Consider the following 12,168-nt stretch of genomic DNA (forward strand, 5'->3'; position numbering starts at 1 on the left):
TAGAGAATGTAACTCCCCTAAAGACAGGTCACAATTTCCTAACTCCAGAAACAAAAATATTTTCAAAGAAAATTGGACCCATTCCACTGTAAAAATTATAAAGTCAATAATCAAACTCTAAAACTATGACATACAACCAAACATAATATTTATTTTTATTATAAGCCATTCTATTGTTTTATTTGATTACATAGTTCCTATTTGCTGTAGCAAGGACAATAATACTGAAATGCATGTTTGTTAAATTAGCAGTCTTTCTCCCTCCAGTCCCATGCCTCCCTCCAGTCCCATGCCTCCAAGCACATCCAGGTGGACAGCTTCTCGCCTGTCTCTGAGCACCTGCAAGTGTAAATACACACCTAGGGGTTTCTCCTCCTGTCCCTTTTTCGTTCAACCAAAAGCAAAGTGGCAACTCGTGTCTCTTCACAACCTGGACTTTCCTCTTATCATTATTTCAGGAAGTGAGCAGGCTTTGCCCGGTGTGCTCCCATCATCCGACAAAACATCGGCTGGGGAGGGGAGGTGGTTAACATGTAAGGTTTCTTAATTTTCCCTTTTAAAATAATGAGAAATAGGCCTCCAGAGAGTGTTTCCTGCACAGAGCACCTGATTTTCAGAACAGATTGCTGCAGGGCTAGCAGAGATGCCTGTAAGCCATGAGCTAAACTGACATGAGTGAGTAGAGTAGTAGCGTGCCACAGGTCTAGCCAGGCCAGCAAGGCAGGCACACTGCCTCCGACAGTGCAAAGGAGGTTTCTCTGCCTCAAGGGAGTCCCAGCCCCTGCCTCCAGGCTGTGGGGCTCCGGTGCAAAACCATCCAGCTACGATAAGGAAATGGCAGCAACACGGCCTGAGTCACTCAGCTTCCAGGCAAACACCCCGTGGACAAAATAAAGTATTGCAGAGGCGGAGGCGAGAGAGCGGGCAGGTCTGGCTGGCCCTGGCTTCATGGCAGAGTGGTGCCTTGGGCCGGTGCCTCCTACAGGAGCGTGATCCTTTTAAAACAGAAGACATATCATGCCATGTCTTGGCTCATGGTTCCCAGTTCTCTCGCTCAGAATGAAACCAGTGCCCATAGGTTAGGTTCATCTATGTTTCAGTTTACTAGTGTCAGGCCCAGTTTATGTTCGATTAATAACAGCACCCAGCTGGGCATAGCGGCTTATTCCTGTAATCTCAGCACTTTGGGAGGCTGAGGCAGGCGGATCACCTGAGGTCAGGAATTCGAGACCAATATGGCCAACATGGTGAAACCCCGTCTCTACTAAAAATGCAAAAATTTGCCAGGCAGGGTGGCAAGCACCTATAATCCCAGCTACTCGGGAGGCTGAGGTAGGAGAATCGTTTGAATCCGGGAGACGGAGGTTGCGGTGAGCCGAGATCGTGCTACTGCACTCCAGCCTGGGTGACGAAGCGAGACTCTGTCTCAGAAAACAGTAAAAATTAAAAAACTAACAGCACCCTCTGTCATTCTTAAAGGTGCCCTGATCTAGACATGAAATTCCATGGCTCCCCCGGTCTTGTCCCACCGCCTTGCAGCTGCTCTGCTGTCCTGGCTGCACCTTGGGCACTCTGGAGGCCCCCTCCTCAGAGCCTGTGCCCTTGACTGAAAAAGAATAATAATAAATACGGCCAGGCATGGTCACTCATGCCTGTAATCCCGGCACTTTGGGAGGCCAAGGTAGGCAGATCACTTGAGCTCAGGAGTTCAAGACCAGCCTTGGCAATATGGTGAGACCCCGAATCTACTAAAAATACAAAAATTAGCCAGACGTGGTGGTGGGTGCATGTAGTCCCAGCTACTCGGGAGGCTGAGGCAGGAGAATCGCCTCTGCACTCCAGCCCGGGCAACAGAGTTAGGGAGACTCTGTCTCAAAAATAAGTAAATAATTAAAAATACACCAAGTGGCACATTCCTTCACTTGCTTTAAGGTTTTGCTCAAATGCCATCATATCAGAGAGGCCCTCCCTAATTATCGTGTATAGTATGTTTTTTGATCAAATAAAGTAATTTCCCTCTCATCTCACAGCCAGTGATCTTACTGAGGTGTGTATCTTTAGGGTGGAGAAACAGAAAGGATGTTAAGCTTTGGGGGATGATTATCTCGGTTTCTCTTTGCAGTTTGTAAAGTACTTTAATAGATGCAGAGATCTTTCCTAATTAAAACAATTTTAACACAAAATCCTCTGCAAAATCATTATGTTAAATATGCTGCTTTTGTGCATAATAATTATTTAAATTGCAGCTTTCCCTCAATTATACTTCAAATCTTAATTCCAAAGCCACTTGATTATCTGCGAACTTTCATCGTTTTGCTGATTTACAAAGTTGATGTGCAGCGTGTGCTACAATGTCATTCCTGAATCGGCTCTCCGCGACCCTCCATCGGCCAGCTCTCATTTGCTCTCAGATTGCCGCAACAGGCAAGGTCCAAGCCGACTCTTCGACTGGGCATGCAAACCACCAGATGGAACCAGCGATGCAGAAAATGGAACTCATCACGTGGTCGCATGAAAAATATAACCTGGACTATCTGTATGAGGACTCTCTCATTTTACCCAAATCTACAGAACAAAACAAGAGGAGAAACAAGAAAGGCAAAGAGCACCCGGGAACACAAAGTGTGGGAAGTGGATGCTGATTTGATAAGACTGTTGTAGGTTTCTCAGGTATTTCCGAACCATCAGTCAGCATTTGGTCACCTGCAAGCAAATGCCGGTGCCTTTCTTAGGGATGACACTCGTCTGTAGGAGTGATCCTCTTAAAACGTAAGTCCCATCACGTGGCTGATGCTGTCATGGAGGAGATAAGGAAATCTGTAACACAGCGGCCCCTAACCTTTCTGGCACCAGGGACCTTTCTGTCCAGGCCTCTCTCCTCACCATCTCTCAGTGTCTCTTCACAGCGTCTTCCCTTCATTTCTTCTTCTCCGAGGACACCAGCCCGATTGGATGGGGCCCTCTACTCCAGCATGACCGCGTCTCTGCCAGTTCCTTCTGCAGTGACCCTGTTTCCAACCCGCATCCTGAGGTGGTGGCAGCTGGGACGTCTACATGTGACTATCAGGGGGCGGGAGGCACAGCACAGCCCATCATCCCTTGTGAGAGCTACTTTAATGGGACAGGGACCATGAAGAGTTCTTGAAGAGCCAGGCTGGGAAGGAGACGGAGATGAGAGAGTCACTGGAGGAGGCTGGGAGCTCAGGAGGCTGCGAGTTTATTAAATGAGTGAGACCTGAGCGTCCTGCAGATCTACAGGGGATGAGGCACGGAAGGAGGAGAGGGTCCCCAGGAGCATGAGGTGGGAGACGCCAAGGGCCCCAGAGACCCCAGGCCCAGCTGCCACAGTCAGGGGAAGTGGCAAGACAGGTCCGAGGGGGACGAATCGGCTCTTGAAGGTGGTGGCTCCTCTCTCCCCTCTCCCTGGGACACATGGGCAGACAGTGCCTGAGCCCTGAGGTGTATGTGGCTGGCAGGGCCTGTCCAGGGCCTAGAGCCCAGCGCTTTGCAATTCCAGTTGTTTGAATACTATGGATGCCTAAGCACAGCAGAGGGTTTTCCAGGCATTCGGCCTGTGGGTCCCAGGCACCACGGTTGGTGAACATGTGTGTCCAAGAGTCCAGAGGACAGCCTATGCCTCTCCAGGGGCCTGAGACCCCGGGAAAACAAAGACAGGGTAAGTGCCCATTAGGGCAAGAGGGTGGCACAGAGGAATCAGGTTCCACAAAAAGCAGAGACTTTGGTTTCCACTTGTAACCAAGAGAACCGTCTTCCTGACACCCTGTAATTTGGTTCCTGAGTTACTCCTGGGGAAGTCCCCAGGTGGGCAGTCACCTGCAGTCAGTGCCTCTGACCCCATCTGTTTACACCGGAAACATCGTGGGAGCCAAATATTTTCCGTTCACTGGTCTGTGATCATCAGCCCTCTCTCCCCTGAAGGTTTTAGACCTCATGCAGCGCACTGAGCCCAAAGCACAGAGCACTCATCACCTCGCAGCTTCCTTACAATTAACAGCAGGAGCGGGACCAACTGTGCCTTGACTCTGAGGAGGCTCAGTCGGATGTCAGGATGGGCTCCTGTTTGTGTCACAGGACACAGCTGAAAATGCGGGGAGGGAGAAATACAACAGCCAAGGGGGTAAAGTCTCAGGAATATAAAATAGAACTCATAACTGTCTCTCTTAACATGCTCTAAGTGGCCAAGTCACAGGGAAGGGGCTGAGGAGAGACTCTGTCAGTGCGAAGCCAGGGCACCCTGGGAGTATCACACAGCGGGGTCCAACCTCTGTGTGAACAGAGGCCTGCTAGCCACCCATGGGAGGGACAGACGGAGTGCAGTGAGCAAGAAAGGGACAGTGCACACCCGTCTGTTTGCACAAGCATGTGTGGGTGTGTCTGTGTATGTGTGATAAAGAGCTATCAGGCATATTGTCACTTTCTAGACACAAATTTTATATTTTTAATGTGTACCCTACAATAGTTTTTTTTCATTCTTTAAGGATAAGAGTAATTAAATTTCAGATTATGACTAATTATATAAACTAACATGTCAAAGGAAAACTAAATATGTTCATCTGTTAAAAATAGCCCAGGCAGAGTGGCTCACGCCCGTAATCCCAGCACTTTGGGAGACTGGGGCAGGCGGATCATCTGAGGTCGGGAGTTTGAGACCAGCCTGGCCAGCATGGTGAAGCCCTATCTCTACTAAAAATATAAAATAATAATAATAATAATCAAGCGTGGTGGTGCACACCTGTAGTCCCAGCTACTCGGGAGGCTGAGGCATGAGAATCATTTGAACCCAGAAGGCAGAGGTCGCAGTGAGCCAATATTGCACCACTGCACTCTAGCCTGGACGACAGAGCAAGACTCTGTCTAAAATTAAATAAATGATTAATATTATCTTTACCAAAGGCACCATGATAACATAATATTATTAAATCTTAGTATGACCGTCAATGTGTTCCATAATTAAGAATTCCATGTTAGAAATGACATATGTAAATTCTTTTTGCTTTTTCATATGTCACTAAGTTTGTTTTAGGTCCTCAAAAACACTCAAGCTTTACACTACGAAAATAAAATTATGCAGTGGAGTTCCTTGTAAAAGTGGTTATTGAAGGAAAAATGTGATTGGGCCTGAAAAAAACAGCGCTGTCGTTTTGACTCCTAATGTATTCATGGTTTCTCTCTCAGCCCTGTCCAGGCTGGGCGATGCACGGGTCTGAGGCAGATCGTGGTCAGTTTAACAAGGTTTCAGACATGAGTCATGTGAACAAGCACCACCTGGGGCCCAATATCCGCATCGGCCATATGATTGTGGAATGTGAGCTGCGTGAGGGCAACCTCTGCTATCTTTGAATGTCAGATCTCTGTCTCCCATCACTGCATCTAGAATCTCTTTGGGACTAAACAGATATTTGTTGGTTGACTATATGAATGAAAGCTTGGATGGATGGAGGAGTAAGTGAGTGATCCCACCAAAGTAACTCCTGTGTAGAAAAAGAATCAAGTTCTGTTTGGCCCCAGAGGGTGGCTCAGTGGCCCAGGGAGTGAGATGACAGTGCAGTGTCAGGAAGTATCCAGAAGTGGATAGGCTGCCTCGGGGGAGTGAGCTCACCATCATGGGAAACATTTAAGCAGTGGCCAAGGGAATGGCTCTCTAAGTGTGTCCCAGGTCCCCAGGGCCCCTGGCTTTCAAAGTGTGTCCCAGGACTCCTGGGGGCCTTCAAGACCTGATGTTCAGGGGATCCAAAAGCCAAACTGCTTTCAAATGAATACCAAGACATTGCTTGCTATTTTTGCTTTCTTGACATTGGCACCAATGGTACAATAGTAGCAGGGCAGATCTGCTGACCCAGGAATCAAGCCACCAGCTCCAGCACAAAAGTCACTGTAGACTTCACTGCCATACACCACCTTTAAAAATAATTTTATTTAATCTAGGCAATACCATTCAAGACATAGGCATAGGCAAAGATTTCATGTTGAAAACGCCAAAGGCAATTGCAACAAAAGCAAAATTTGACAAATGGGATCTAATTAAACTAACGAGTTTCTGCACAGCAGAAGAGACTCATCAGAGTGAACAGATAACCTACAGAATGGGAGAAAAAATTTGCAATCTATATATCTGACAAAGGTCTAATATCCAGAGTCTGCAAGGAACTTAAACAAATATACAAGAAAAAAAAAATTAAAAAGTGGGCAAAAGACATGAACAGACACTTTTCAAAAAAAAAAAAAAATCTTGTGACCAACAAATATATGAAAACAAGCTCAACATCACTGATCATTAGAGAAATACAAATCAAAATCACAATGAGATACCATCTCGTACCAGTCAGAATGGCAATTAAAGAGTCTGGAAACAACAGATGCTAGCAAGGTTGCAGAGAGAAGGGAATGTGGAAAGGAACTGTGGAAGACAGTGTGATGATTCCTTAAAGATCTAGAGGCAGACATACCATTTGACCTAGCAATCCCATTCGTGGGTACATAGCCAAAGGAGTAAAAATCATTCTGTTATACAGATACCTGCATGCATATGTTCATTGCAGCACCATTCACAATAGCAAAGACATGGAATTAACTCAAATGCCCATTGGTAATAGACTGGATAAAGAAAATGTGGTACATATACACCATGGAATATTAAAGGAATGAGATCATGTCCTTTGCAGGGACATAGATGGAGCTGGAAGCCATTATCCTCAGTAAATTAATGCAGGAACAGAAAACCAAACACTGCATGTTCTCACTTATATGTGGGAGCTGAACAGTGAGAACCCTGTGTCCCCCATAACACATGGAGGGAAACGACACACATGAAGGGATCAACATAATTGGACACATGGGGAGGGCCTGTTGGGGCAGGCGTGTGGCGGGAGGGAGAGCATCAGGAAGAATAGCTAATGTACTCTGGGCTTAATACTAAAGTGATGGGTGGATCTGTGCAGCAAACCACCAAGGCACACATTTACCTATGTAACAAACCTGCACATCCTGCTCTTGTACCCCAGAACTTAAAATTATTATTTTTCCTTCAGCTTTTATTTTATTTGACAATGTTCTTGAGGATGCAATAAAAAATAATATTATTCAGACTTGACCTTTGAAACACATAGCTTTTTAACATTCTATGTGACAAAATCAGCAGTGCTTATAAATCCCTTCTGCTGCACACCAAAGCGTGAAGATTGTCTCCAAGAAGCACCTGCGAGGTGTTTCAGCCTGAGTTGAACCAGCCACTTCTTAATGGAATGTCATTTGTCCCTTGAGAAGACAACTGACAAACTCTGGACTTTGGGGAGCTTTCCAGAAAAAAATTATGATTTTAGAAAATTTGTATTCACTCCTATGAGTTGGAGAGGTTCCCATGACTTAGACCTTCCATTATAAGATCTGTGGTATTATTAATGAATGCGATTTTCAATATGATGAAATGTATCAACTGTGGGAAGACCCACATAATTCTGCAAACCATTGTTTTCCAGTGACCAAGACCTGAGGACACAAAATCATGCATGGGTAAAAGGTCTATTCCAGGCACAAGACAGATCCACGGATTTTCATGTGACAGAGAGGGAGAAAGTTTGTTGACATGGGTTCAGATTCCACATCACAGCTAGCCTGTAAGAAGCTACTAGTTGTCTAGCTGTGGTGTAGCATCAAAGCAGAATATTCACAGTTAGCTAAAAGGGCTATTAAAATACTTCTTCTTGCTCTATGTGCTCATCCATGTGAGGCCAGATTTTCTTCCTATATTTCAACCAAAACAAAAGATTTCCACAGACCGAGTGCAGAAACAGATATAAGCATCCAGGTAGTTGCCATTCAGCCAGACACAAAAGAGACTTGAAAAGATGCAAAGCTGTGATACTCTTCTTGCTACTTTTTTCTTTTAGTTTTGGAAAATATATTTATTATCCATAAAATGTTATTTATGTTAACATGTAATGAGCTTACTTTATTTTTAAATTAACTAAAATATATATTTTATAAATTTCTAAGCTTTAATTATTTGTTTATTTTGGAGATAGGATCTTGTTCTGTCACCCAGTCTGGAGTGCAGCGGTGCAGTCATGGCTCACTGCAGCCTCAAACTCCTGGACTCAAGTGATCCTCCCACCTCAGCCTTCCAAAGTGTTGGGATTACAGGTGTGAAACACTACACCCAGCCAGATTTAATATTTAACACAGTAAATTATCGATAGCTGTAACTCATCTAGCAAAAACTCTTTGAGATCCTCAAAAATTAATAAGAATTTAAAAGGCTTCTAAGGCCAAAAGTTTGGGAACCAGTTTCTTAAGAGCCATTTTAAACATGGTGGTCACCTCTGAACCTCAGATTCTGTACTTCTGTGAATTAATGGAACTAACTTGGCAGGTAGTCTTACATACAATAAATATAACATTCATGTCAAAGTCAGTTTCTTTTAAGAATATTAACTACCTACCCCTTCTGAAATTCTCAACACTAAATTTCAAAGTCTGCTTTTTTAAAATGTGGTTACGAAAAAATAATACTATTTGGAACCAATAAAACATAGGGCCTCAGACTTAACTAAAACCTAAACCGTGGGTGTCTATTTCACATGTTACTACTAACTGTGTAATTTCGACAACTCCGTCCTTCTGTTTAGTTTCGAAATCCTGTGTTTATTCTCAATTTTAAACAGGAAGAAATGATTTGTGCTTCTGTCTTCATTCTTAACTCAAACACAGAGCATCTCAACATAAAAAAAAAAAAAAAAGGAGGAAAAAAAGTACAAACTGTTTTAAAGACAGATGTTTGCATCAGACTAACAATTCTCTAGAGGAAGGAAACCTGCTACTGAATGCCATCAGTACCTTCAGTTTCTTCAAGACACCATGCCCGGCCCTTGATTTACAGGGAACCCTCCACCCTTAATGACCATCATTCATTTAAATGAACATAAGCAAATAAATTAAATGGGGTATATAACAGGAGAGGACTTCATTTCTATTTTAATTTGCTATTTTTTTTCTGCAGAAATTTAACCGGGACATTTCCTGACTACCCTGACATTGAAGAAGGAGGCTCAGCTATTATTTTCTCTAACAAGACCATACAACAGGTACTAATATGCTTGAGAAATGACGTGTAAATATATCAAATGGCATTTCTTTAAACTTTACAATTAATGAGTTTATAGACTTATTAGGTCTTGTTTATTTTCCTATACATATTTACATGGAAATACTTTTGGGTGTTCGTCATTGTATGTACTTTCATATTTATTCAAAATGAGTTCTTTTTTTTCCCCCATCTTATCTTTGAAGGAGATGTGATGATGTGTGAAGGTCATTTTCTTAGTAAATTCTGAGTAGGCTGCAGGAGCCCTTCGTGTTCTGGTCCCAGCTTCCCTCTCCCTCAACATCTCCATGCCCCACCCCCTCAGCAGGCCCTTGGCTCCAGCAGTCCACTCACCTGTGCTCCTGGCTCATGCCGCTGCTCCTTTGGGTGTGCCATGCTCTTCCTGAGTTCTGGTTCTGGGCGCCTTTCTGCTTAGCTCCTGCTCCCCTGTCAAGACCCAGCTCCTTGTCTTATTAATATTTTTCGAGTGAAACACCTTTGATCGTCTCTGTAGATGCTTCAGTGGCATTTGATGAAATTGACATTTAAAACTATTTTTTTTAATGTCTTCATAAACTAGGAATAGGAAAATTCTTCTTAGCTTCATAGTATTTAGCATAGAAACTAAGAGAAGATTTGCATCATACTCAATGATGAGGCATTAGATGCATTGTCAAAGTGAAAATCAATAAGGACAATTTGTCTTATCTCCTGAGTAAAATTTTCCCCAACTGCCCACAACCTGGATGACTAACCCTTCCTCTAAAGCCCTGTGCTATTAACATCACTCATTTGACGTTTACCCTACGCTACTTCACATGGACACCTTTCTTTTAATGCCGGGGGCCTGCAAACATACAGCATTTTGTTTGAATTTCTATTAAGCTGGTTCACCATTTACAAGCTTGTATCATAACATTCATGTGCATGCTTTATCTCTTCCTTAGCCTGTCAACTTCTCAAGAGGAAGGACTTTTAATTTGCATGTGTAAACATTCAACAAATATTTGCTGAACAAAAGAACAGAAGGCTTATCTTCTCCATGAGATTACAAACCTTCTAAGGGCAAGAGCCATATTTTAAGATTCTTTAAAATCATAGAAATGAGTGCATAGTAAGTGCTCAATATATATTTCGTTTTTCTTAATAATGATAATATTAATTTTACAGCCATGAGAACATAGTCTCTAATTTTTTTAATTAAAGTAAAAATGTTTTCTTTTTTAAGGAAATAAAATTGTTGGGTTAAATCTGTTGAAAAAAATGTCAAAATCAAGAAAAGAATAGTTGCTATCGGAACTATTGGTGAATATTTCCTTGGACATTCTAAAAAATGCCAGACAAATAAGAAAAAGGAAAGAAGTGATAAATATTTTAAAGTGAGAATTTTATCATTGTTTTAAGATCGTGTAATTATCTCCCTAGGAAACCCAATACATTTAACAAGAAATTATATTGACAAATTACACAGAATTGAACAGAATTACACTGACAAAATCGCACTGAAGAAGATAAAAGGAGACTTGAATGATAGACTGAACAATTATTTATCTGGATAAAAAGACTCAGTAAAGTATAAAGACACACTTTTTATTATTCTATGAAGTTAATGCAATTCCAGTTAAAATCAAAATAAGTTTTTATTGACATAATTATTTTCAAGTATCTGAAGAATGAATGCATGGAAATATCCCAAAAGTTTTTTTAAAAACTATAATAGGGAACTTTCCATATTGAAATAAAACAAATTATAAAGATATAAAGTAGCCAAAACACCACAATGCTGGAAAATGAATAGACGGATAACAACAAAAATAACAGATAACATTTGTTGGACAAATATTCTGTGCCAAGTACCATGCAAGCACTTTATATAAGTCAACTTATTTAATTCTTCCAAACTATGAAGATCAAAAATTTGGCGAAATTAGTTGTGGAGCTGAGATTCAAACTCAAGGAGTCTGACTTTAGAATAGTGTGCTCAGAAACTTAGTCAGGTATAGGTATCAGAACTCAGTAGCATACTGATGACATTTCAAATAAATGGGGAAGGACAGACTAATAAATAATATTATGTAATAATAACTGGCTCACCATTTGGCAAAATCAGGTAGAGCCTTCCTTATTATACAAAATAAATTTCAGATGAATTAAATATTTACATGTAAAAATGTTAAGCCACAAATTACTTAAGAAATTGTTTGAATTGGAGAAAAATTTCATAAACATGGCACCCTAGGCAAACACCATGAAGAGAATCTGCCCATATACTTAACTACATAAAACTCAAATAGCAAAATGGCCAAAACAAATCACAAATGAAGTTCAAGTTATATGATAACTGAGGAAAACATTTGCAACATATGTGATAATGGGTATTTTTCATGTATAAATATTTCTCAGAAAATAATAACAAAAATTGGAACATCCCAATAAAAAAGAAGGCAGAGAATATGAACAGGAATTTAACATAAGAAAAAATTTTAAAACTCCCTGGCAAATAAATGTATAATGTTGCCATATCTCTTTTCACCTATAGGACTGGTAAAAATTTTAAGTCATTGTAATGACTGGAGTTGGTATGCATGTGGGAAAAAGTCACTCTTATACATTGCTACTGGATATGTAAATTAGCACGACATTTTTAAGGAACATGGATCAAATGAATATCAAAACTTTTCATGTGTATGTGCTTTGGCTCATAAATGCTCTTTGAGGAATTTATACTAAAGAAATAATAAGAGAAGTTGACATAAGTCAGAGGTCAACATCCTTTTTTTGTAAAGGGACAAATAGTAAATATTTCAGGTTGTGGCACGTATATTCTTTCCTGGCACTACTCAGCTCTGCCAGCATGGCATTGACATGCTTTGTGTCCGCACCCAGATCTCATCTCAAATCCCCACGTGTCAAGGGAGAGACCTGATGGGGGTGGTTCCCCCAGACTGTTCTTGTGATCGTAAGTTCTCACAAGATCTGATGGTTTTATAAGGGGCACTTCCCCCTTTGTGCTCTGTCTCTCTCTGTCTCCTGCCACCACGTAAGACATGCTTGCTTCTCCTTCCGCC

General features: G+C 41.7%; 1 protein-coding gene across 3 annotated transcripts in view; it reads left to right on the forward strand.

The window, feature by feature from the left end:
• The window catches only part of IQCA1 (IQ motif containing with AAA domain 1), a 166,466-nt gene that overhangs the window by 59,812 nt on the left and 94,486 nt on the right, over positions 1-12,168 (forward strand). For all 3 annotated transcript variants that reach the window (XM_011929620.1, XM_011929621.1, XM_011929619.1), the window contains exon 7: positions 9,017-9,101. In XM_011929620.1, coding sequence (XP_011785010.1) covers positions 9,017-9,101 — 85 coding nt within the window. The remainder of the gene's footprint in view (positions 1-9,016; positions 9,102-12,168) is intronic.

Source organism: Colobus angolensis, unplaced genomic scaffold, assembly GCF_000951035.1.
Source record: "Colobus angolensis palliatus isolate OR3802 unplaced genomic scaffold, Cang.pa_1.0 Scaffold82, whole genome shotgun sequence".
Taxonomy (NCBI): domain Eukaryota; kingdom Metazoa; phylum Chordata; class Mammalia; order Primates; family Cercopithecidae; genus Colobus; species Colobus angolensis.